This window comes from Orbicella faveolata, unplaced genomic scaffold, assembly GCF_042242905.1.
Source record: "Orbicella faveolata isolate gen_17 unplaced genomic scaffold, um_ofav_v1 contig_34, whole genome shotgun sequence".
Lineage (NCBI taxonomy): Eukaryota > Metazoa > Cnidaria > Anthozoa > Scleractinia > Merulinidae > Orbicella > Orbicella faveolata.
The window spans coordinates 13,443,368-13,471,009 of record NW_028301563.1 but is presented as its reverse complement, the minus strand read 5'-3'; the positions used below and the strand labels follow the sequence as shown (position 1 = coordinate 13,471,009).

The following is a 27,642-nucleotide window of genomic DNA, read 5'->3' as shown; positions in this document are numbered from 1 at the left end:
GAAAAGATTGAAAGAATTAAACTGCAATAGCTTCTGTTGATATATTTGACGGAGCCCGGTCAGGAGCAAATAGGCAAAAGAGATCACTAACTAAGTAACTTTTAAAATTTTTGCTTTTTATAAAGAAAAACAAAACATCTTTATCAGATATCCATCATTATCATAATCCAGTCTGGGAATGGCAACGGATCTGCTCCTTGAAATATATCTGTTCCACAGACAACTTCTTGCTGGGTGGGAATCTTCTGGTTCTGAGCACCCGCTGTCAGTTGCACGGGGAAGATAGAGCCTGTTTGACTGTTAATTGTTAGTCGAGAGAAGATAGCAGACCTGAAACCCATCTTTGTAGCTCTCGACTTCATGACCTTCATAAATGCTATTGCTGTTTTAACTCTAAACAAATAGTTTTGCGCGAATGGAGCCTGATTGGGTTTTAAAGCTAAGCTTCTTCTTTATGAAGGGCATCTCATAGATTAAACAGCCTATGTTCATGTCTTGAACGTTATTTTCGCTATGGGGACGTTTATTGCGAGAAGGGTTGATTAAAACTGACACTGCTGGTTAGATTACATTAATAGAAAGGTGAAATAACTTAAATGTAAAAGTTCGTAAAAAAAATTGATTTACCGCCAAGGTTGTACGCATCGCAAATATGCCTTATTTTGCAGAATACAGAGTGTCTAATCATAGAAACAGCCTGGAAGTTGAGGCATTTTATAGCGCGTAGATGAGGCTTATTACAAGAGGTTTGTAAATAATAAATCGAAGTAAAACCCCGAACGTCTAGTTACCTAGTTTAGACATGTCACAACGAGCCAGGACTACCTCGCCAGGTTTAATTGAATCGAACCAGTAATTACCGCTGACTGCATCTTCTCCTTCACTCGCCCTGATCTCGGCGCACGACTCAGCTGGCAACTCGGCAACGGATCCAAGGGGAACTAAAAATAGAAAAGTCAAAAACATTGTTTTTTTCTCGGCGCTTTTCTGTCATTACTAAACACCACTATTGTTGAGCTCTCTCGACGAAAAGCTGCGGGCTTTGTTCGTATTCCTCGGGATGTAATGAGATTCTGGGCACGCCTGTATACGACACAATTACTATCCTCAAAAAAAGATAGAGAAGAACTGTTCAAAGAAGAACAGTACCTCTTTTCCTGAATCGTTTAATATAGAAGCGATGGCTGTCCGGAACAAAATCTTCAGGTCTGGCTTCTTTGGTGCGGTTGTTCAACTCACATATGCCTTGGCTGATGACGTAGTTAAAGCTTTGACATCTGACGTCATCATCACACTTGTCTAAACAATTAAGCCAGATTCCGGTCTTCTCCTCGATAAAGGTATGGCCTTTTAACATCATGCCGCGGATGGAATATTCGCCTCGAATTATACACTGCTGAGCGTCCAGTTTATAAAACATCTGAGACATCAGAAGCACCGCGATGGTCATACTTATGTCAGCTTCTGAAACTGTCATATGGAAAGAAAAATATCGAGTCTTGCGTAATATGTTTCTTGTACTTTATATAAAAAAATTAACTGTTAGATGCAAGCGAGCATCTCGGTCTATTATTAGTCTTACTGTCTCCTCTAATCCTTTTCGGAAATGCTCTTCAAACAGAAATTTGAAAACGCCGGCTTGTGTTTTAGTGTGGACGGAAAACATTTTGAAAACAGGGCTTTTCAAGAAGGATGACATCACGATAATCAAGCGATTTCCCTGTCAGAGTTTTCCTCAAACACAAATCCAAAATGACCGGTAATTGTTGCGTTTCCAAAGTATTTCCAGCGTTGTTTCCAGTCGCGAAATTTCGGATTTCTTCATGTTTTGCCCAAATCACCTCTATAATGAATTGTTTTCGAAAATACCCTTCAAAGGCCCTGAAGCGCTTTAGTTTTTTTCGAAATCCAGGAAAGTTCAAAAATCGCCATTATATCTGCCAGCCGCCGCCGAAAATGGCCGAAAATTGTGCATTTTGTTTTCGCTCGTACAGATCAACGCGAACATGTCTATCGATATATTTTGACTAGTTCAGAATGCATATTTTGCTGTTTCTAAAGCATTCATTTGATTAGCAAAAGCTCCAAATGTTATAATATTTTAGGCCGATACAATTACCTTTCTCGAAGCTCGTGAGCGAAACGGCTAATTTTAGCTAATTCCAATGCCATCAAAAGCCCACTGGTGCACAGAATTTGAAGTCGAAACTGAAAAAGTACCCCTCAAGAGACATAAACGTGTGGTACATTTTGTTAAATTCGTCATTCGTGAAATCAACATGGAACTTGGCCAGCTACTTTCATCAAGAGCAAAACTAAGCGAATTTGGAAACCTTTTCTCGTCAATAACGCATACGGATGCTTGTAATTTTTTTTTTTCCTTTTAGATTGACCACATGATTAGCTTTTGCAAACATTTGCAGTTAAATGAAAGTAGATCTTGCTTTTGGTGCACTGCAATGTTATGCAACATTATTTCGATCACCGACACGCGCATATCGCCCGAAACCTATGTGACTTCCGCCTATGTTTTTTTTTTTTTTTTTGAAGGTGACAACTGTAGCGCACATTATTCGTTCAATATCGGCTGTTTTAATTTTTGTGGAAGACCCACAGCCGAACCTGACTTCAAGAGAAAAAAAAAGACATTTTTAAACGTGGAGCTTGAGTAAACAATCGATTACAGTTGCATCCATCACGTTTGGCGTAGGCAGCACAACCGTTTCACGTAGACAGGTACACTCTACTTCAATCAAAGCCTCTCAACTTGGAAAATGGATCGTCTGTAAACGGTGACAATATTGATGCCACTGACTTGAGGTTTAATCCGTAGCTTAACTTAAGGTTAAGTTAAAGCTCACTGGCATTGTTACGAAATTATAGTGCAAAACGTAACGGTGAGAGAATACACGAGGAGATGTAACACTTTTGAAAACATTTACGAAGTTATCGGTCCGAGAGACAGAGTTATCCTCGTCCGAGAGACCGAGACAATTATCAAGAAAGTACCGCTTCCTGTGAAAGCAGGTAATAATTCTTATTTTTATTCCTCTTAAACTGCGCGTCGTTGGTCTCTATATCTCTTTGGTCTCTGTCTTATTGATATATTTTGATTTTGTTTGATCATTTTTTTTTTAAAGATAAAAGGATTGAATACCAAGAAAATATGGAAGTCATATTTCACCCCTACTGATACCTCTCCATAACGGCCGTCTAGAAAGGTTCGACTGTATTACCGTTAATAAAACGCGACATCCTTCCTATTCAACTTTAAAAAACACGGATATTGTTCGTGCTTTTGGCATAGAAACGCACCGGGGAAATAGCTGGGATGGAAAAAGAAGGCCTACGAGACACTAGTCTTTAATGGATACGTGTTGATAATTTACGTACATATTCACTCCTACTACTTACTTTTTGAAAACTATATAGACTACACAGTCAAACCTCCACTAACAGCCACGTCTCCACAGCGGACTCCTAGTCTACAACAGACACATTTTTTGTCCCGGTGGACAGCCACACATTCACTCTTATTTTTTCCTCTGAAATGCGCAAAATAAGGTTACAGTACATAATGCTTAACTATTTTATACCGCCTAATTATGGATGTAGAAGTTTGCTATGTCAATAATTGCGAATTCTCAAGGTAAAACAAAGGAAATTTTAGCTCTTCTGAGTGGCCGATTTTTCTGCTAACTATTTCCCGGCTAACGAGGTATAGATATGGGCACTCTCCATTCGACCAAAAAATTTCCGGCGAAAAATGTCCTGACTTTGTGAAACCTTTCCAAGGAAATTTCCGTTCCATTCGCGTCTGTTTCGAAAATTTCGGAACTTTTGGTTTTGTGGCAAGCGCCCATATTATAGTCTATATAGTTAAGCAGAAAGCAACAGGGGTGAATATGTATGTAAACCCACAGCGCGTATCTGAAATCTGATGCCCTCTAGGCCTCCTTTGTCCTTTTTGTATTCCAGCCCTATCAACGGTGCATTTCTTTTCAAAAAAATTAGTCATTGTGGTTCATGTTCTCCAGACAACGCAAAAATTGGTCATTTCACGTCGTTGTTTTGTAGAGGACGGCAAGGAAATGTACCAAGAATTGTAACGCACTCACACAGCTATTGTTTTGCTCATTAAACCTTTTGTTCAGTGACGTTCCAAATGTCGTTGCCGTCGTGATTTTCTTATATTCCCTACTCTCACTAACGCTCTCTATCTAGGGAGCGGTTAGTGGGGGAATCATTGAAATTTACTTCATGTTGTGAGAAAAAGAGATGAAAAACTCAGGCTGCGTGCACACTACAATGGAGAAATTTGAAAACACGGCTATCTTTCTATGGTTAAGACTACCGCCTCCTCCAACCCATCATGAAACGTTCTTCAAACAGGAGGAATTTCAAAACACGGCTATCTTTCTAAGGTTTAATCCATCCAAAATGACCGGCTGCGTTTTCCAAATTTTTCCAGCGTAGCGTGCAAGGAAAACATTTACTATGTTTTTAGGTATGCTCTGTTGTATTAATAACCTGTAACGCTGATGTTTTTGCTGGAAAAGAGCTGGTTAAATTTATTTACGCATCCCCTTAACTTTTTGTTTGCTTTCTTCAACTCACTGAATCCAAGATATCGCTCACTTAGACAAAAAGAAGACAAAAAAGCTCAACAAATACACAAAACGAAAGAAAACAAATGAAACGCTTGAGTTCGCTCGCCTATAGACCGCAAGATACGTAAACAACAAAGATGATTTCCGCATAATTTAACTTAATTGAGGGGTTTTAATGATGACATACGGTAATTTTACACGGTGAAGAAAGTGGGTATTTCAAATCCACCTGTTACTGGAAATAACTTCCCTTTTTAATTGTCGAGTGCCTTCGAGCACGTAAGAAGTCGTTTTTATTTTGTGACTACAGAAATCAAACGATAATTACCTTTATAACAAAAGACTGACCGACAAAACTGTGACACAACTCATGGGCATAAAGTTCCTATTTTTGTTTATGATTAAATTCAGATAATATACTTCTTAACAACAGCATTACGTATAATAGGATATGTTTGTTATGACTATAACAAGAAAGCCCGCATTTCGATTATTTGCCGTTTAAACTCCAAATTTCCGTGCCTTTCAAAGGTTTTTGAAAGATCTGTCCTCAAAGATTACACAAAATGCGAAGCAATGGGTGTCAGATTAATTACCTTGCCGATTTTATTAACAAAAAATGCAGCATCATTTTGGCGATATAATACAAACTAGACACGCATTTCACAGATCCCTTTTCCCATCTAGTGAGAAAATAGCTGGTGTTGATATTCTAGCTTCCTCTTCGTCTTTATTTATGTGCTGACAGAGAATTATTTTTAAGAACCGTGTTTGATGCTATAAGATAAAAGCGAGTAGCAATTTCTCGTACGAACTGTTGTAAAGAATTATGCGTCGGCAATCGTGTTAAAAGGCGCTGTTACACTGGGTTATAAACATGCCTCGCATTGCTGTAACGAAAACGTGCGAGACATGTCCAATTCAGGGAGTGTTGCACTAGACAACGCCTCGTTCAATTTGCAATTTGCAAATTGCGTCGTAGATGCGCAACAAAATTGTGAGACAAATTACAAATAAATTCCGCTAGATTTATTCAAACGTTATTTCTGGAAAACTTAGCGATGATGCTTCAAGAACTTGAAATCTCCATGAAAATGGTTTTCTTTATCTTACAGTATTTTGACATTACAACTATCGGCTTTAAAATACCAAAGAGTGCTAAATAAACAAAGTTTCCACGAAAGACAAAGAAGACAAAAATGACTGAGCTGCAACTTTTAGAAGTTTAGTTTCCCAGTTTATCACAAAAGGCTGTGATCTGGATCATAGTCTCTTAATTATCACCATCGTTACCATCTTTATCGAGAAAACTATTGAACTAAATAAGTACATTTATATTTTTGCATGAGTCTTATCTTTTAAACTTTTCGCGTATCGTCAATTAAGGACCGAATTCGAAATTGCTTTCGCAAAGAGACAGACAGGAGATAAAAATGTTACCAAAAAAACATATTTTTCTCCGTTTTTGTGAGTGATTAATGAAATATCGTGTCAGTTTTACCTGAGAAAATTTTATCATGACAATTTTGCGTAATCTTTGCGAATTCTAACTGAAAATATTGACGGTGTTCAGAAAAATCCGGACAAACTCAAATTCTTGGTCGAATTGGAATTTTAAAATGTCGGTCTTCGTAAAGATAGCAAAATAGGAGTACCCGGAAGAAAACATGAGCGAGAAGAATAGGTCGAAGAGAAGAACCAACAATAAACTCAACCCGCTTATGAGGCAGAGTTTGGGATGCCAGCCCAGACAAGCTGATGTTAGGATACACTAAGTAGGAGAGTATAAAACGCGATTTAAAGGCTATCAATGAAAATTTTGGAAGACATTTTGGAACTCACCCTCCGCTTGCGTTGGACGAAGCATTATTGAAATCGATGACACAAAAACGAGGAGGGCAGAAACATTCATTTTTAAACCGCAACGAACGTCTTCAGTTCTCAAGTCTTATGGAAAGTCTGGCGTTGTGAAGTCGAAATAACAGTTCATTACAAGTCAACACTGAAATAAGAGACGGCGTGTTTTATCGCTGTCATTCAGAGCTATTTCTGCTCATGTCAGTTTGACTCCTCCTACTTTTAATAAGAGTTCCCGTTGAAATTACCCAGTTATTATGTGAACAAAATATTTCTATCTGCCGGTTTTTCAACTAGCTTACAGGAAGAAATTCCTTCTTGGGTTCCTTTATTTTAATAATTTATTTTTCTTCGGCTTGTTTATGAGTGAATGTTTTATTCCAATGAAATATACGTTCCAAACTCATGTTTTTAACAATGAATTTCCTTGGCACTCACCTCGTTCCCTACCTTTATTTTTGTACTTTATTGAAAATTTAAACATTAATCTCGCTGTTTTTCCGCTAGTATATTGTTTTCTAGTTCAAGGTGGCTCGTGATTAATTAAACTGAATATTGAATAAATCATCTTTATTATATGGCAAGCTCCGCGAGCGGGCAAGATGAATCAAATCCTGCGCTGTGATTGGCTACCCGAGCGGGCAAGATGGAGCTATCTTGCCCGCTCGGGACTACCCGCCGTGTCCCGCAAGAAAAATTTCCCCGAAAGCCATATAATAAATCCTTTATTGACCAAGCTTGTTCGGTCAAGATGGCTGGATATTGGCCTCGTTCTTTTTTTGCGAGTTTATGGACCTCGACTCCGTCTCGGTCCATAAACTCGCAAAAAAAGAACTTGGCCAATATCCAGCCATCTTGACCTCACACTTGGTCAATAACCCATATATGTTAGGACGTTATTGCAACTTCGAGCTAAGCTTATAATTAATTAAATTTAAAAAGTAGTAATAATAATATGACTTTTTAATAAATAGGAAGAATGTTGAACATTATATTCTGCAGGCCTCCATGCACATAAGATGGCTACAAGTTAGTTAAATGCCATTCACGAAATTGAATTTACATCATGCTTCATCAGTATTTTTACATTTTATGTCTCGTGGGAAATGGTAAGATAGTATATTGAGCTAAAGCGGCCTTCAGACGGCAAACTTAAGTTGGCAAACTCGTACCTTCACACGTCGAACTCGCGTCAAATCACAACACGCGGTAATTTGCAACATGGCCGACTTAGTGCAGTGGCACTCACGTCGAACAGTGAAACAGGAGAAGAGAAGAGAAGAGACAGAAAGGTTTGGACGAAACCCAGTTTGTCCGCTGGCTCCTCCATTTTCTTTTGTGTGTTTTTAATATCTTTGTAGACTACAGATGAATCGTTTCACACAGCCAGACAATTGTGAACCTCTTCGATAAATTTAAAAGTGGCCTCATGTTCATCTTGAATTGCGTCCGCCACTTTGTGAAGTGTTACGCAAATAAATCAAGTGAACCGAGCGCGTGGTTTGATTGGTTGACAGTTAACAACACTTGTTTGCCAGTCAGAAACGAGTTTACCAACACGAAAAAGTTGGTGAAAAAGTTGACGAGAGTAGAGGCAAGTTCTATTTGTCGCCAACAGTTTGCCAACGTGTTTGCGTACTGTATTTGGGCCGTTCACACACACCAACTTGAGTTTGCCAACTACGAGTTTGCCACCTTTAATTTGCCGTGTGAAGGCCGCTTAACACCAGATGGAGATGTGAAGTCCAAATAGCAGCCCATTACAAGCCAACACTGTGTAATAAGAGATGGCTTGTTTTGTCTCTGTCATTCAGAGCTATTTCTGCTCGTAGCAGTTTGACTCCTCCTGCTCCTACCATAAAGACTTCCTGTTTAAATTATTACGCACTTGTTATGTGAATAAAATATTTCTATCTGGTTTGTCAACTACCCTTACAGGAACAAGTTTCTTCTTGCATGCCTGAGTTAAAGTTATATTCTAATGAAAGAACGTTCGAAACTCATGTTTTAACAATCGTTCTGTTAAAATCCTGGAAATTTGAGGGCATTTTCCGTGTTCTCTATCTTTGTTTTGGTACTTTATTGCGAACTAAACATTGATTTCGTTGTTTTCCTCTTAATGAGTTTTTTTTTTTTTTTTTTTTTTTTTTTTTTTTTTGAAGTTGGTTGGTGATAAACTTGGCCTGAATGTTGAATACATATCTATATCAGGACGTCATTGCGACTTCGACTGTTAGCTCAATATATTCCTCGGTTTTGGTAACGTTTTGACAAAAGGTAGGATGTTGAACATCATATTTTACAGGCCTACGTGCGTGCGATTCTTATACGTTAAAATTTACTTAATTAATTAATTAAACGCCATTCGAACGACTGGATTTAAATTTATTCTTTTCCCTTTGACAAACATATTGTCCGTTTCTAATTTTGCCATACTCGTGAAAAAATATTATCAGGCGTCAAGTTACGCTTGCAATGTAAATATGACAAACTTTATTTTTTCGAAGGCGTTTCACTTTGTTTTTCGAGCAAAAAAACACAAGTTTTTTTTCGTAAAAATAAAAATACTACAGTCAAACATCCGGTAAGCACATACGGGAGGTGGACGCTTACGAGAGCTCAGACCATTTTGTCGGTCAAAATTTTGCGTCATTAGCATATGGTAACTGCAGAGAATTACCCGCGTTTTAAATGTCGTATTCATGTGAAAAGTCAATTTCGAGAAAAAAAACCGATACTTTCCGTTGAGAAAATTTCCATCTCTTGTACTACCTAGGAATGCGATGATGTTACAACATCTTACGATGTGTTTTATTATCCAATTTTTGCTCTATCATTTGTCAAGTGGACGCTCATTGGAGGTTAAAAACAACAGAAATTTCAAACTTTTAGCTCTTAAAGTGGTCGCGGTCGTTTACGAGAGGTGGTCGCTTACAAGAGGCTCAAAATATAGTGATCTGACTTTTGGTATTCTGGAAAACTGGTCGCTGAGGAGAGACGGTCGCTTATGAGAGGTGGTCGTAATAGGAGGTTCGACTGTACACTACATGTTATTATGTCACTCTTGGTCTGCAGGCAAACCAACAACAGACGACCACATGTAAAATTTGCGAGTTAAAAAGTTAACCCTTGGTAACCAAGCACTGAATGGTAATTTCATTTCCGGTCGGTGCGGAGTGGACGACGGTTAGCGAACATCACTGACATGCGCAGAGCATTGACGGAAGTCATTTGTTGTTTCCGGTAGCCGTTGCAACCTGTCACGGTCGTCCTTGCTAAAGATCTGATTCCTTGAGAAGGCTCGTCTGTATACTGAACAATAAGGGACCATTCAATATTTATGCCTGGGGCAAGGAGATAGCACAAAAGAGGGGGGATCATCAAAGAGTTTAGAAATGAAGAGGAGGTTACTAAAATAAATAGGCATAGGCGTGGGGGGCTATTTATTAACCGCGCGGCCATGGGCCGAGCGCGGTTCTAGGTTTACCCGTGGTTTATTTTTTTTTTTTTTGTCGGTGACCAGACGCAGACCTCCGCTCGGCCAAACTTTGAGTCACGCAACATGTGATTTTTTTCCGCCAGAAGCTGTTAAAACATAAATACACGGACAATTTTACCGATATTGTTTTCTTTTTTGTGGGTTAAATATATTTTCTTTTCGTTTTATCAAAGCGTTGGATTTAAAGGGAATAATAAATACGCTGAAAAAAGGTATTACGTCAGCCATGGAATGCGCTGACGTTGCAGCTTTCACTTTCGCTACGTGACAAATACGATCGTGTTTACTTTGCAAGTTTATTTCGGCAGAAGCGACGGTCATTAATTTATTTGTAATTTTGTGAGTATTTCTTGTGGTTTTACGCAAATGAAGTAAATCCTTTGACTGTTTCATCACAGCCAGTTCATAGATCGGAGGAAAATTAAATATTTGCAAGCCAAGCAAAGAACGTGTCAGAACGTGCAAAGATTACGTCATTGGTAGGGAAATAACCACCGTACTAAAGATAACCGTAGATAACGCAATTCTTGAATTATGTGACTCGTGTGACTTCTTTGCTAACCCTTAACTCAAGGGAAAAAACAATTAAATTTAATCGTGACTTTAAAGAAAGAAAGCGGTTTGTAATAGTGTTCGTATCTTCATGCCCATACATATCCCGAAGAAAGTTCCAGATTAAGACTATTACGTCATCGGAGATGTCACAACGGCTACGACTGATAGCGCGATAATAGAGTTTGTGTTGATCAAGTAATGTGGTGTCTACAGTAATCAATGAATCATCAAGGATTGCTTCGGAATGTACACTGCGTTGCGACTGTAGTGCTAAGAAAACAGTTAAATTTTAAAAGCGCGGTTATAAGATCTAACAGATCTTCTTGTTTCTTTTAGCCATCCAGAGCGTATCGGTGAACACTTCCAAACAGTCCACTTATATGGGTTAACTAATACAAAAAAGTCACGACAGTGAGAGAACGACCTCACAATATTGCGCCCAGATCGGGTTTGGTCAGAGACCTGTGCTACAACAGGTACTCTGTCACTGTTGGTTTCCTTTTGAATCACTCTCGCTTTCCGATGAATCAGAGCTACAAAGACGCGAAATAACGATATCATTTGCGCTGTCACTTTCCGCATCAGAACTGCTCTCCATATCATTGCCACTGGTATCATCTTGCAGTACTTCGTACCGCTGAAGAGAGACATGGTTACCAAGTACCCCACCCATTCTGATCAAGGCAAGTGCAGTGACCCGTCGCACCTTATCATTTTTCTTGCACTTTGATTGAAGGTTGAAATGACTGACGGATACTTGTCAAGCTCCTGAATGCTTAATTGCTCACCTTTACCAGTGCGACGAAGAGTGCTCCAATCATAGTCTTCCACTGCGCGAAAAGCCAAATATTCGGGCCCGAATTCGCTCGAATACGGATCGGCTCACGCCGCGTATGCCGCAATGTTCTGACGTATTCGATTACGGCTGACTCGAAATACACCTGGAATATTCTAGAGGAATCCGGCCTGTTTTTCGGTATTCAAATTTAATACTCGTGAATGACTCGAAGTATTCGATAAATCATATGGGCCACGTTTTGGTAGATTAATGTTGCATTAGATGTTCTTAGAAGATATAGCGATCATTTATGACTCGAACATTTTCGAATACTCTCAGTTGTTCGAGAGTTTGCGACTGGAAAACGCGATGCACGACGCCACTTCTGACGTGAACGTCTTCGAACACTAATGAATACGTCAAGTATGCTCTAATTTTCGAGAATCGCACGCTATGAATACGAAAGTTGTGTCACATTTTTCACAGCCAAAGATGTATTGCGTCGTCAAGAACGGGTTTTATGTAGGTAATATACGCTACCGCGTAGTTCATTCAGACAACACGCTAGCTAGTGTTCCGAAGCGTCCGACTGGAACACGAGACTCATGCGAAGTATGAAATGTGTTCATGTTTAAATACTGAAGCATACGTGAGGTTTTAAGGTATTCTAAACGATACACTTTAAGTGTTCTGTGGTGTTCGACTGCAACATGAGACTCATGCGAAGTATGAAAGGTGTTCATGTTTGAATACTGAGGCATACGTGAGGTTTTAATGTATTCTAAACGACACACTTCAAGTGTTCTGTGGTGTTCGACTGGAACACGACACTCATGCGAAGTATGAAACGTGTTCATGTTTGAATACTGAGGCATACGTGAGGTTTTAAGGTATTCTAAACGATACACTTCAAGTGTTCTGTGGTGTTCGACTGGAACACGAGACTCATGCGAAGTATGAAACGCGTTCATGTTTGAATACTGAGGCATACGTGAGGTTTTAGGGTATTTTTAAGCGATACGCTTCAAGTGTTCTGTGGTGTTCGACTGGGACACGAGACTCACGCGAAGTACGAAACGTGTTCATGTTTGAATACTGAGGCATACGTGAGGTTTTAAGGTATTCTAAACGACACACTTCAAGTGTTCTGTGGTGGTCGACTGGAACACGAGACTCATGCGAAGTATGAAACGTGTTCATGTTCGAATACTGAGGCATACGTGAGGTTTTAAGGTATTCTAAACGACACACTTCAATTCATGTCTCCTGTTCGACTGGAACACGAGACTCATGTAAAGTATGAAACGTATTCGTGATTGAATACTGACGCCAACTGAGGACCCATACCAAAGCTTGTATATCCCCCAAACTGTGTTCAAACTGCCGAGTGTAACACACTTTTAAATTCCTTTGGATTCCTAACAAAACCCACCCAAAAGAAAGAAAATTACCAGGACAATATGGATGTTATCCCAACAAAAAGTAAACAACTGCCGTTATGACATCTTCATTTCATTTCAAATAATACTTTATTAATACTGAAATAATAAAACTTATGTTACTTGTTCGTGTATGTTTATTTTCATCAAACTATGGAAGAATTTACATTGCCAAGACCCTATGTTATGAAAAAGTATAAGGAACCATCTGAGAAGCAAAACCTAAAAAAATACTATAACATTTTGTATGCATTTACTTTATATCTAGATGCTGCTTTGTTATGAAAAAGCATAACCATCTGAGAAGCAAAGTCTTTAAAAAACACTATAACATTTTTTTTGCAAACTTTATAACTAGATGCTGCTGTGTTATGAAAAGGCATAATGAAGCATTTGAGAAGCAAAGTCTAAAAAACCACTTCTATAACATTTTGCATGCAACTTTCTAACTAGATGCTGCTATATTATGAAAAAGCAGAAGTTCGGAACCATCTGAGAAGCAGTCTAAAAGAAAACTTACATTTTGTATGCAAACTTTAGAACTAGATGCTGCTATGTTATGAAAGAGAATTAGAGATGAATTAATGAATTGCTGCTTTGCATATTTAGAGCGGTTTTCAGTTGAGTGTCGAGAGTAATTAGACAATTACTTTGGTTTTGGATTTGGTTTTACTACAGTTCGAGATTAGCTGAGAAGTCTAATTGGTAAGTAATTGGTTTTGGTTTTGGTTTTGGTTTTACGACACTCAATTGAAAACCACTCTAACATCATTATCATCTGGTTCAACAATTGGAACCCTCTTAACATTACCATATACCTTTAGAGGTGTCTCACACAAAAGGGATGTAGTGCATCCGATTTTATCTGTAGACATTGTATGTAAACCCCATATCAAATTAAAACTTATAGAGCTGGCCATCAAACTATACCAAGGACTTTCAAATAAAATGAATTGCCAAATTTTTCTAGACATTTTAGTGTTGGCGTCCAAATCATTATTATTATTATCACATTTTGAAAGCTACATGTACAAGTCAAAGTGAACTTTGTTTCTTGTTAATTTAATTTGTTTCTCAGTTTCTGGACGCAAAACACTAAAAAAATTGCCTGTGTGTTGCCATATTCAATCGCAGTAAAAAGTTACAGAACATTTCCAAAACAGGATTAAAGAATGGTGGAGTGATCATTCAAAAATCACTCTCAGAGAAAAAATATTTCAAAATAAAAATTAACAGACGTGGATGATAAACTAGCTACTGTCCAAAATTTGAGGCAGACTCACTTTGACTTAGCTTTCAAATTTAAGTGATTTTCAAATTTAAGTGATTTGGATGCTCGCATAGAGAAACCCTGAAAAATTTGACAATGCATTTTATTTCCAAATTCTTGGTATACATGTACGTGTAGATTGATAGCCAGCTTTATTGGCTTTAATTAGACATGCTAAATGGTGTGGGTGCAAAGATATAGGGTAACCTCAAGACAAAGAGCTGAAAATTCAAACCAAGACCTGAGATCAACACTAAGTGTTGACAGGATTGATGACCAAAAAGTTTTACAGTCACATTTGGAAAGCTACACTGTAAGCACCTGGGTTTCTAGTGCATGCAAAAACATACTTAAGATGCCTTTGAGAGAAGAGAGAGTTGTGTTGCACATTAATCAAGTTTACAGTGCAAACAAAGTGTGAAAGGATGTGAGGGCCAGAGTTTGTGGGCTTAAACACATTAAAACAATTCAAGCAACAATGTTCAAGGTTAGAGATTATGTTTCATTTTGCACTGACAAAGGTAGGCAAGCTCTAGAAGCCTTTCATTTTTTGCTCGATATGTTGCAAACTTTTTATGCATTAATTAATCCAATCAAAATTTGAGTATCAAATTCAATATTGTTCTGAATTTTCAGAATATATATATAAAATAACAGATGACGAACTGATCAAATGTAGATTTGACTTGACATTTTATTGCTATTTAGTTTCGTACTACACAACTTGTGTGCAGTACTCATCGGCTAAAATTGCCAAATGGGAATTTACATCATTACACTGATTTGAAATACACAAGCAACCATTGGAAATGTGATAGCTACAATAAGTGAATGCTTTTACAAAACAAAGGAAAGTTGGAAATTAGGAATAAACTCTGTTATTATTGAAATACAAGAGAAGATTTAAAATTTAAAATTTAACATTTGACATTTTTCAGGAGGAATTTGTTTGCATGTCTACATGAAGTTATCTAATCAGTTCATTCTGTTTGTTCAGAGAGGCTAACTCAGGTTTACAAATAATAAAGTACTTCTCCCAGAGGCGTAGGTTACATTGATTTGAAGTGGGGTTACAGGTTACATGGGGCAGCCTCCAAGTGACTTTGACAATAAATCAAAGTTCAAAGTCACTTGAAAGATTTTAAAGCAAGCTGCCCCATATAACCCCACTTCAAATCAATGTAACCTATGCCTCTGGGAGAAGTACCTTTGTAAACCTGAGTTAGCCTCTCTGAATAAATGGAATGAACTGATAACTTCATGTAGACATGCAAACAAATTCTTCAGGGAAAATGCTAAATTTTAACTTTTAAAGCTTCTGTTGTTACACAATAGTAACAGTGTTTATCTATAACTTCCAATTTTCCTTTTTTTCGTAAAAGCGTTCACTTATTGTAGCTATCATTTTTCCAATGGTTGCATGTGTATTTCAAATCAGTATAATGATGTAAATGCGCATTTGGCAATTTTATCTCATGAGTGCTGCACACAAGTTGTGTACTACGAAACTAAATAGTAATAAAATGTCAAGTCAGATCTACAGTTGCTCAGTTCGTCATCTGTTATAATCACGCTCTAGTTTACTACTGAGCACTCTGAAGACAGATATGCAAATCACCTTGTTTATATATAAAATATACAGAGACTGACTAGTGAAATGCCAAAATTTACTTGCCAATAAAATTTTTCAAAAGCTCTTACAAAAATAAATCTTAAAAAGTCTCCATGGCCCCCTAAATAGTCATTAATACATACATGTATCTTGTAAACCAGGGTTCTTCCTCACAGGTTTTCCTTTTTTTCTTCAAATAAGGAGGCCAGGGATTATACATACATGTAAGGCATTACCAATTTTACTTCATCCTATGATTAAAATACAATACGCATGAAAGGTTAGTTAAGTTTATGTGTAAATCCACACTGGGAAACCTCAAATCAAGCTTGCAGTACTAAGAAAAATATCATAATAAATCAATCAGTAAATTTTACACAGTAGTTTAATTTAATGGTTTAATTCACCATCATTCCCATAGCTGTCCCTCTTGAAATCAAGGTTACATTTACTTCCAATGTATAACTTCTGCTTGATAAAGAAACATTTACAACCAGAGACAATTCCATACATCTTAAGCAAACATTACAACTGAACTTTACCCTGGAAACTCAAGCTTAACTTACTCGTACGTACAAGACAACCCGGGAAGACAACAATGGCTTACGTTTTACCTATTGTTGTTGACTCGTACCTCCGTATGTATCGATGTTTTCACCAGCTGTATGTCACCAAAAACTGCTTGAAATCCTGCACAGTAAAGAAGTGAAGATAAACTGAATTTTGTCCGCCAAAGTAGAGTTTTTAAACGGTGAAAAAGGACCAAGAGATCGGTGCAAGCTTCAACATTTCACACCTTTCAAAAAGGACGCCAAAAAACTGGCGCGAGAACCGAGAGAACCTGGTATCTAATGTGGAAAACCGCTGATCCGTGCTTGTTGAAGGTCGGACACTCAGAATGCTGATGTAGGTCGTTTCTCTCATTTCGTTACAAGTCGTTTCGAAACACATTTAAGGTCAATGTCGTTTCAAAATTAACCTCGAGGAAAAAATCTGATTAAAGTGTTTTCCGTAATACATTTTGTGATTTCTTGTTCAAGCGTAATGCAATGTTGATATGATGGCAGGGAGTCGACTGAGGAAGCTATTGGGCCGTTATTTAGGAGTTTCGTTGCCCTGCGGGCTCAGGAGTTAAACTCGTCCCACAGAGAAAAGATATTTGTCTGAAGGTCTCGGAACTTTCTCCACTGAATACACCAAAACTTCTCCGAAACGAACTTGATTCCTCTTACTAACCAAACTTTGCGCAGCTTTACGTGTCTCTAGTCAGTTTAACTTTGCGGAACTTTACGTATCCCGTAGTGTCCAATTTGTGGTTTCGAGCTGTGTTAACCATTTCAGACGAGACGGGTCACACAAAGAGAAATCGCTTTGTAGTGATTATCCCGAAAACGTCGGTCAAAACCGAATGAGTGAGATTCGAAGTTACAACAAAGCGTGTAAATTTCTTGACTCAAGCAAAACACATGCGCTGCGCCGACAACATGAACCAAAAAAGTACAATTGTTCTGGTCAACGAACGAATGCACGATCCTGCTCCTGCGTATGCCCATATTCGATAAGAATTTTCCAGGTCCACGTCACGGTTGTACACGCCATGAATACTCTAGAATTCTATAACTTTGGCGTCAAGATCACCTACTCCAGGATAAAAGTATACATGCGCAGATCGTATATACTTTGAATTCATAGTCTAAATTTTGCTTCCAGGAGAATGCTATGCACCCGAACTGTTACCTTCTTTTATAAGGTTCTTTTTACAAAGGGTTCGCCATCATACTCTAGGATTACGACAGATGTGTGGTATACTTTAACGAAAATCCTCGAACGATTATGAACGGAGCGTATTCCACCATATTCGACACGAATATTCCAGGTGTACGTCACGTGTTGTGTGCGGCTTGAATACTCTAGGATTCTATTGCGTCACAATCACATATTCGAGTCTAGAATACTCCAGAATATTTTGGCTTTCACGCAGTGTTCGAAGCGTTTCTTTTGTTTCTGCTCGCGTTTCCTGTTGTCTCTGCTTGCATTTCACACGTCATGTATCTGTTTAAGTTTGCATCCTGTCTTGAAGGTTCTTTAGCATTATTTTCTGTAGACATGCCTTTAGTAATACAATTCTTTGCTATTTCATTCAAAAACTGTTTTTGGACCGAGCAATTTGTCTTGCAGAAATTGAATGAAAATGTGAGCCCTATTCGCATTTTATAGATTTTTTTTTAAATCTATATTTATATTTAACGATTATTCGCAGAAGGCGAGGTAAATATTGTCGAACAATGCCCGAGAGGATTTTAGTTCCAAGGATGACAGCAGTCATTTTGAAAATTCTCCATCCTTTCAAATATCCTGGACTTAGAGTGATGTCTTCCGAATACATGAAAAATTCGTTCATCAACTGTCCGGCATGTTTACTTGCCGAGATGGCGAGCTTAGTAGCTGAGGTGGCGAACTTAGTAGCCAGGCCTCGGAAACGTTATATAAACCGCCTAGCGCGGTTTATGTGACGTTATATAAGGGATCGCTGAATCAATCAGATTGCTGGAAACTCTTTGTTCAGCTCTGAAATTCTACTAATTCTTTTTATAATATAGATAGGACCCTGCGCGCGCTCTGATTGGTCGAAAACCCATGTTTTATCCGAGTATAAAACATAGAAAAATACGTGTTTTATTGTTTTGCGCGTGTAAAATCCATGTCATAAAGCAAGTGAAGAAGCTTAAGCGTGTAGTACACTGTGATAAAACACTCCGGACATTTGGGAACACTCGAGAAATGTAGCAAACATTCGTCTGCAGCTCTTGTTTTCTACATTTCCTTCGTGTTCTCAAATGCCCGTCGTATTTTATCACAGTGTAATACACGGCTCAGGCTTCTTTATTTGTTAAATATTTTATTTTTTCCAAGCACTACCTTGAAATTCATCACCAAAATTGTCAACTGGAACAGGGAGTAACACCAAAGGCTATTTCAAGTGCTTGTATAAAGACCGAAACCATCAAAGGAACAAGTATTTCAACAAAATACTCCCAGAAATGTGCAAACATGCCCAACCGTATTTGCTGGATAACTTTCCAAAGTACCTTTTAATAAAAGGAAAGGGAAAGAAGATTTCAAACCAAAAAATATCTTGAAAAGGTCAAGGATGATATGAGTGTACTGTTTTTCTGAAACAAATGAAGTCTCCTGCTTTAAATTTATAAGAATGTCCATGACACAACTAAGGTCTAATCATATGGGCATTGTGTCCAAATGGTCTGAAAAAATCCCAACAAATTATGTCCCAAATGGAAAAAGAAGAAATTAACATCCCAGCTAATTTGGGGGCACTTTTTAACAAAAATAAACTCAAGCCATGAGCCAGTGACCAATATCAGTATACTAAAGCAGTGCAAGAGGAACTTGCTCAAATGAAAGATGTCAGTGACAAATTAGAGATGTTGTTGAGCATAAAGCAAAGTCTTAACCGAGCCTTCAAAGGCTTACCAAATAAGACTGGAATGAAGAACGAAAGACACAAAGAAATAAAAGAAAAGCTGAAAAGAGAAAGAGAGAGCGCCTAAACAAAATCCAAGAAGAAAGAAGGCATAAAATCATCAAACGTGTTTCTGAGGAAACTTACAAGTGTATTACGAAACAAATGCTTCTGTTAAATGAACTGGAAAAATTGAGAGCAGATTGGCACAAAGCTTGATTAGCAAGCCTCATTAACAAGGGAAATTGGCATCCAGAAGCAAGGATATATGTACTTGCAAAGCTCACCGATTAAGAATTAGAGGCAAACTGCTATGAAGAGGAAGGACATAGTGAAGAAGAAGTGAAAAGTGAAAAAGAGGATTGCAAAGAAAGAAAAGAAGTGGTGGCGGATAATAAAGCATTCAATAAAGAAAATTAAGTGTCACTGTCAGAGAAAACCGGGCAGTACCAAAAGATAGAGGTCGGCCATTTAACTTCATCTTTTCACAGTATAAAAGCTATCCGAAAAGATTAACAACCATGACATTTAAAGGAATCTTATTTAGTTTAACATTCAGAAACGTGTACATGAGATTTCTTTTTAAACAAACATATATTTACAGAATTATGGCATTCATGTCTGGATGGAACAAATGTTTTAGCTATCGAGTTTAGTTTAGTTTTAAGGCAAGTACCCTTCACCCTCTTTTGTTGTTTGTCGGGTTTTCCGGTTTCTTTTTTAATTCACTAACGCAATGGGAAAACCTCGCGTCTTAATTCTGGGCCACTCTTTTATTCGTCGCCTGCACGAGCATATTAATCGTCCGAACGAAAGCGCCTATACTGCCAAGTTCGGTATTTCAACACCAGAATTTCTGTGCAAATGGCACGGCGTGGGCGGTCGAACGATCGATAAAGTTTTAAAGTATGATTTAAGTATTGTGGAGGATTTTGGCCCTGATATAGTGCTCTTACAGCTAGGAACAAATGACCTGCCCAACTCCCCCGCCATTACAGTGGGTTCCTCACTGGAACATCTAGTGACTGTGCTACACGAAGAGTACAAGGTCGACCTGATATGCGTATGTCAAACGCTTCGCCGTTCCTCTTCCGATGTTGCGTTTAACTCGAAAGTTGGGCTATTGACAAAATATATGAAAACGGTACTTGAGCCCATCCCATACGCATTCCTCTGGTCTCACAGGGGGTTTTTGGAAAACAAAGGGTACCTATTTGTTAGGAGATGGCGTTCACTTGAATGGTAGGGGGCAACAGTATCGCAGTTTACGAGGGGCAGTGCTCAAATGCTTGCGTTTACTTGATGTGGTTTAGCTACTTATTCATATCTGCGTGTCGCCGGTTCCAATTTTGTTTTCATGTTTCCTTGCTGTGTTGCGTCCGCAGCTATTTGACATTGTACTTTTATCTGCCGACAAATTTGAGCAATGCTCTTAATTCTACTGTCGGCTGTATGCTATGTCACTGTTATCTTAATGGGGTGCATGTTACTTATCTCGATTTTGATGGCAGTTGTATTTCCTGCCATTCATTAATTTTGCCCCCTTATCTGACGCAGAAAATAATTCTATCATGAGAGCAGGACGTTGCCATTTAAGTGTACAACCCTTTCCGGCCGCGTTCCGCGTGCCCAATTGCACTTGGTTACTGTCCTCGCCATTTTCTTTCTTGTATATTCGGAACCTGGCTTTGACTTGCTTATCGACTAGCTACAGTTTTAATTATGGGCCTATCACGTCTGCCCTTCGCGTCGCGCATCGGCATTTTAGTTCAGCCCTTCTCGTTTAACAAAGGTAGCTGCATGAACTCCTCTTTGTTCAATCACGAAGTCTAATTTTATTTAATTACACTCTCTGTAAAGCTATGTCTTCTCGTAAACGCCCATCTGCCAGCACCTCTCGCGGTCGACCCAAACGTGTTCGTGCCACTCCTTCGGTCTCGACAGCAACGGTGGTCCCACCTGCGACCGCTTCCACTGTAGATATGGCGGCCCTAACGGCAACCCTTACGGCCGCTGTGACCAGCGCCGTTCAAGCTGCAATGAAGACTCCAAATTTGCCGACTGACGAGCCTCCTGCAAGTGAGGGTGCGAGCACCGCCATGACGGTCGAAGAGGCGGTCTCCGAGCAGTTGGCCCTTCTCACATCGCCAGACAAAGGTACTCATGAGCCCAGCTCCTCTGGCTCTTCTTCTCTAGACTATTCAGATAAGCTAGTATTTTCCAGTATTGCCCTCGAGCTGGGAGGCAACGTTACTGATAAGGTCAAGGCTCGAGTCTGGGCTCACGAGTTTGTAGATTTCAGTCTTTTACTTTCAGTATCCCCTACTCCTGACCGTTATTCTTTGTCAGTCAATACCTCCTCTCTCAGCTCGGGGGCTCATCTTACTCTCGAGCCTTGTAAGACTACGAAAAAGGTCACTACCATTAATCAATGGATATCGGCATTTCATACTTTCGTAGCGATTTACGTTGTTAGGTTTCCTAATGAGGCACCCAAACTGATGAAATACTGCGAAATCGTAAGGGACATTGCCGCTAAGTCTGGCGATTGGCTCTTTTACGACGAGCAATTTCGCCTCCTCCGGCAAACTGCTCCCAACAAGTATCCTTGGGACGCAGTGTATTGGGAACTATGGCTAAAGGTGACATTTCGTGGCCGACAAACCCCATCTAACGGCGACCGGCCCAACAATAGTCGACCCCGATCCAGTCAGTCGCCATTTCCGAAAGGTACCTGTTGGGCGTTTCAAGCCGGTCGCTTTTGCGGGGGTGGATGCAAATTCGACCATAAGTGCTTCAAATGCGGGGCAAAGCATCCTGCCACTCGCTGTAACGCCGAGGGTCAAAAACGCGCTAGTCCACGGTCAACCTTCCATCCACCTTTAGGTATAGTTCCCAAGAAAAATCCCTCAGAATTTAGACTAATTCATCATTTGTCGTTTCCCCGAGGTTTCTCTGAAAATGACTTTATCCCTAGCGATTTTTCTTCGGTGTCGTACGCAACAATCAACGACGCTATTTCCGCTCTGAAACGTACAGGCAAGGGCTGTTTCATGGCTAAAACCGACATAAAGTCGGCTTTTAGGATTATCCCAGTCCATCCTGACGATCACCCCTTGCTGGGTATGAAATGGGAGAACCTTTATTACTATGATCGCTGTCTCCCAATGGGTTGTTCTTCTTCATGTGCCATTTTTGAAGCTTTTAGCACCGCTCTCGAATGGATAGCCATTCATCGTCTGGGGGCCTCAAGCGTACTGCATATACTCGACGACTTTTTATTTATCGCGGAATCTGCCGAAAAATGTCAGTCAGATCTTAATAACTTCCTAGGAATGTGTAAATTCCTTGGCGTCCCTATCGCCGAGGAAAAAACCGTTGGGCCAAATACGGTGCTGCAGTTCGCGGGTATTACGCTAGACTCTGTTTTACAAGAGGCTAGGCTCCCAGAGGATAAGCTTCAGAAATGCCACACTTTGTTATCCATGTTTTATTCACGCCGGAAGGTTACACTTAAGGAGCTCCAATCACTCATCGGCCTCCTGAATTTTACGTGCTCAGTTATCTTACCAGGCCGAGCTTTTTTACGTCGTCTTATTGACCTCACGATAGGTCTACAGCGCCCATACCACCGTATCCGTTTAAACAAAGACGTTAAAGCCGACTTACAGGTTTGGATGCAATTTCTAGCGGGTTTCAATAGGCGTGCTTTCTTTTTAGATGACCTATGGGTTACCTCCACCTCGCTCGAGCTTTTCACTGACGCAGCCGGTTCAAAAGGCTATGGCGCAGTTTTCGGTCGAAGATGGTTTTATGGCTCGTGGCCTGAGTCATGGAGTTCCTTAAATATTACCTTCCTCGAATTTTTTCCCATCATCATTGCCTTGCATATTTGGGGGCCGACCATGGCTAATAAATGCATTTGTTTCGTGACCGATAATTCAGCGCTAGTTGAAGTTATCAACCGGCAAACTTCAAAGAATAAGCTCATTATGTTACTTGTCAGGGACTTAGTCCTTACTTCGCTGGAGGACAACATTCTATTTCGGGCGCGACATATAGCGGATATACACAATTCTCGTGCTGATTTTTTATCCCGCTTGCAGGTGAAACAGTTCAAACAAATTTTTCCAGAGGCGGACGAAATGCCGACTCAAGTGCCAGACAGCCTTCTGCCGAAGAGCTGGTCGCTTCCCTGAACGATCTGCTTTCCTCGGCCCTGTCCATGGGATCACAAAAGTTGTATTCCCGAGCTTGGAAAGTTTTTCGTGACTTTTACCACCAATTCGTGTGCCCTTATTCATTTCAACTTCCGATTCCTCCAACCGCAATTGCGCTTTTTATATCATATCTCCGCGCACGCATATTGGCCGCGTCTACAATTACCTCTTATCTATCAGCCATCAGCTATGTTCACAAAATGAAGGAATTACCTGACCCAACTAAGACATTTTTGATTCAAAAACTTTTGGACTGCGGTCAGTAAACAAAGGTCACCTGATACCAGACTTCCTATCACGAAACCTGTTCTTTCCCAGCTTGTGCGTTCACTACAGCACACCAACTCTTCGGCAGTTCAGTGTACACTTTTCAAGGCTATGTTCCTGACAGCTTTTTACGGTTTTTTCCGCATAGGGGAACTAGCGAGCAAGAGCCCTGAGTGCGGCAATGCAGTTGTGCAATTTGAGTCGCTGTCATTTTTATCAAAGGACGGTTGCATACAATCCTTAAAGATAACAATCTGTCACTTTAAACATAACACGAACAATCGGCCTGTGGACATTATTATAACACGCGATTCTGCTTCCCCCTTTTGCCCAGTACAGGCGATGCTCGAGTATTGCAAAGTAAGACTTTTCTCACCAGGTCCACTTTTTTGCTTACACAATCGTCCTGTTACTGTCACCCAGTTCAACGCTCAACTGCGCTCTTGTTTATCTTTTTGTTCTCTCGATTCAAGCCGATACAAAAGTCACAGCTTTCGCATCGGTGCTGCTTGTCATGCTGCTGACCTAGGTTTCTCTGATTCCCAAATCAGGGCTCTTGGTCGCTGGAAGTCTGATGCGTTTAAACTTTATATCCGTAACGAAACACTATCCGCTAATTAACATCGGTAGCATGGTTTTTCCCATAGCAAAGGTCTTCCGCCGGCCTGTCCGTCATCGGCTGTAACGCATTTAATTATCTACATTTCGTAGGATGGGAAATTGACTCAATGGCATTGACAGACCAGTCAGTCATGAGCTGTGGCACTGTTAATGCTTCGTGTCATTCCGTCATTATCATGTAATATACTTCACACGCCCTCAACGCGCTGTTTTAGCTTTTAGTAATGTAATGCCATTAACTCACCAGTCAGTCAGGAGCTGTGGTTTCGTTAATGGTTTCGTCCTTTCTTAATTCTTGTATTGAGTACTAAACACGCTAGTTCGTCATGATAGGTTAACCCTTTGGTGGTGTTATTGCACCGTCATCTACACGCTAGTAAATCATGACCTGTGGCTTTGTTATTGCCTATAGTCCTCATATCTTGTAGAGTTATTGTCACGTCATTTACACGCCAGTCAGTCATGAGCTGTGGCACTGTTTATGACTTTAGTGGCTCCTTTACTATCACTTCTGGATCTAAGTCAGTACGACACGCTCGGGCTACTCCGACACTCGTTATAGTTTGTTTTCAATACCTAAGGAGATCAGACTAATATCTCCTTTTTGGGATTATCGGGTTCCTTGAATTTATTGTGGGCTGGGCTCTGCTCTCGTCTTGGTGGGGCGGCCACAATGTGTGGCTTTTGGCGGTTTTTCGTGCCCCACCTTTGCTGAAGATAACATCAAATACTTGTAATTTTTGATAACTTTATCTGAGACAAATAAACGTCACGCTAGTGGCCATATTTACGGCAGATCGGTGGCTTTGTTTGTTGAGTTTACTTATCATGCTTCAGCAAACGAGCGCGGCGAGAGCAGCCCCCATCCCTAAGGCGAAAGGAAAATGGAACGAGATAAAAAGAAGCATTATATGCAGCACATATAATGTTATTTTATATCGAGACATTTTCTTGGGTACTATAATACGTCTATCAGTTATTTGGGTGGAGCAAGGAAAGGCACATCACCTAGGAGACTCCAATCAGATACTAGTAGGCGGGATCGCGGTTACTATTTAGTTTGCTTGGCATGTCAGTTTCGGCCTCCTTACCATTCAGCAGCAACGCTATCTCCAGAACTAATTTTCAAGTTTCCCTCCGCCTCCCCAGCTCCAGCCAAATATCATACACTTCGATTGTCCTTGTGGCGGTTTTTCGTGCCCCACCTTTGCTGAAGATAACATCAAATACTTGTAATTTTTGATAACTTTATCTGAGACAAATAAACGTCACGCTAGTGGCCGTATTTACGCCAGATCGGTGGCTTTGTTTGTAGAGTTTACTTATCATGCTTCAGCAAACGAGCGCGGCGAGAGCAGCCCCCATCCCTAAGGCGAAAGGAAAATGGAACGAGATAAAAGGAATCTTATTTAGTTTAACATTCTGAAACGTGTACATGAGATTTCTTTTTAAACAAACATATATTTACAGAATTATGGCATTCATGTCTGGATGGAACAAATGTTTTAGCTATCGAGTTTAGAGATTTTACTTCTAATTTAATCAATTAAATCCTGTGTTTATCGGCCCTCAAGTTTCCATCCAAATGTCTACAAGTAGGCTCTTCAATCGTTATTAACAGACTGGAAAAATTTATATGAAGAGAAGTTATTCTTCGCCGTATTTCTTATACGTTTAACACTGACGGCAAGTTAATGTTTGAAACAAACCATGGTTACGTGGCATGTTTTGATTTCCCAACAGAAACACCTTTCGAGATAACATCATTACGTTCCATCCGGACTTCTGGCACATTTAAACAATAAAACAATATTTACACCGACAGGTTATAACTATATCATGCATTCAGAGACAATGCTTTAATTTACTAACTCAGAGGTTTTTACCCTTAATTCCCAAGGTAATTCTCATTAATTTGCTTTGACTTTGCCTCGCTTCGCTTAGTGATAGGTGTAAAAGCCTAGCGCCCCATTCTCAAGCAATCCTAGCTAAGCCTCCCTTGCACATCTTTTCTGAAGTTCGTATTCGAGTTCCATATTGCTTCAGTGGAATGTCTGTGTCCTTTTTTGGTTGGTCAGGGTGATTACCTTGGTTCTCGTTTTACCACAGTCAGTTAAATACCTCTCTATAGGCTGAATATCAAAACATGTTCTGTAAGTCATTACTAAACGTTGTATTGTACATAATGTAATCTAATTAGTACTGCAGTAAGATGGCATTGGGCCCCAGTGCAGCGTGGTAGCGCTCAAGTCATCTGTACAGTTTGAAAATTGTGGTTAGATTGAAAATTAATTGGTTTCTGCTGTAATCTGTAAGAGAACTAATAACTTCGTGGGATGCAAATTTAACCAGGGAAGAGATTTTGTGGGATAAGAGTTAGTTTCATCCTCAACTTAAATTTTTCATTTAAGTTAATTTGTTGCTATTTGAAATCTATTTTTGCATCATAAAATTAATTAATCAACAATAATTCCAACGCTTTTCTTTTGACTCCTGGTGCCTTTTGTCGCACGGAAAACTTGACAAAAGCACTATCATGGTACTGGCCCTTTCATAACTCTAGCGCTGCGGTAAATATAACTGAACATACATGTGTATGTATAACTTAGTTGTACTAAACCCATTAAACATTACATTGTTTTGAGTAACAAGGTGAATAATAATTACTGTTATAATAATAAAGAGTCCTTATTCATAGTTTTTAATAGACGTTAAAACTTACAAGGTACTTATGGAGTTAAAAACTGTTCCAATAATAGCAATTTTTAACTATAAGCCAACTTGTAAGCAGGCAATTTTGGGCATTTTGTAGTTTCTGCCAGAAATTGTCTCGTATCCACTATATTTAAACTGTAAGGCAAATGAGGAAAGTTAATAAGGAGTATTGATATTCATTACTAGCATATGCAGAATCAAATAACAAAGGTACTGGACGTATATCTATAAGTGATAATTGTCTGTTTAAATACCTTACACGATGTTAGCACTACAGCTTAAATATATTTACAAAATTAAAGTAAGGAATTTGATCCTTCCCTTAAAGATGCCTGTCTGTGGAAATAACTTCGTTGCCTGGAGTCTATCACAGTGGAGTTAACTAACGAATATGAAGCCGAATAAGATTGCGAAATAATATCCTAAAGACGTGAGGCAAAATCCTTGAAGAATTAAACAAAGCTTAATGTCAATCGATGTGATAAAAACTGAAATTTTCGTATCAATTTGATCAGAAAAGTTGAAACACCAAAACGAATTTTGAGACAGATGTTGGCCTAAAAGATAGAGGAGACTTACAAACTGAATTGTTTCTTGGTTAGATTACCAAAGGAAGAGTTTTTTTCATAGATTGAGGAAACAGGCAAAATGTCTGGAAGTGATTTCTTTTGTTGGCCTCTTAATATCTACATTATGTACACACAATTTACCAGTTCAA

At 39.3% G+C, this 27,642-nt stretch overlaps 1 protein-coding gene, 1 long non-coding RNA gene and 1 pseudogene across 3 annotated transcripts; 1 reads left to right on the top strand and 2 right to left on the bottom strand.

Moving 5' to 3' along the window:
• Nucleotides 1-780: 780 nt before the first annotated feature.
• LOC149104887 (uncharacterized) lies at nt 781-6,587 on the bottom strand. The gene is made up of 3 exons (XM_089271466.1): nt 6,453-6,587; nt 1,150-1,470; nt 781-941 (listed from the first exon to the last, which is right to left on the bottom strand). The coding sequence occupies exons 1-3, from the start codon at nt 6,520-6,522 to the stop codon at nt 784-786; spliced, it is 549 nt and encodes a 182-aa protein (XP_089127592.1). The 5' UTR covers nt 6,523-6,587; the 3' UTR covers nt 781-783.
• A 9,104-nt stretch (nt 6,588-15,691) lies between these two features.
• LOC149104886 (uncharacterized) lies at nt 15,692-17,247 on the bottom strand. The gene is made up of 2 exons (XR_016201461.1): nt 16,255-17,247; nt 15,692-15,871 (listed from the first exon to the last, which is right to left on the bottom strand). It is a non-coding gene; the product is annotated as an uncharacterized LOC149104886 (long non-coding RNA).
• Nucleotides 17,248-20,372: 3,125 nt separating this feature from the next.
• On the top strand, nt 20,373-24,570 carry LOC149104885 (uncharacterized; annotated as a pseudogene). Its single transcript, XR_016201429.1, has 2 exons — nt 20,373-21,258; nt 23,208-24,570. The product of XR_016201429.1 is annotated as an uncharacterized LOC149104885 (transcript).
• Nucleotides 24,571-27,642: the final 3,072 nt, after the last annotated feature.

Excerpts from the sequence above, each read along its gene's own strand:
- LOC149104887 (XM_089271466.1), bottom strand. The coding sequence starts at position 6,522 with ATGAATGTTTCTGCCCTCCTCGTTTTTGTGTCATCGATTTCAATAATG. Across the intron at positions 1,471-6,452 it reads TCGTCCAACGCAAGCGGAGG|TTTCAGAAGCTGACATAAGT; the intron begins GTGAGTTCCAAA and ends TCCATATGACAG. Across the intron at positions 942-1,149 it reads TAAACGATTCAGGAAAAGAG|TTCCCCTTGGATCCGTTGCC; the intron begins GTACTGTTCTTC and ends TTCTATTTTTAG.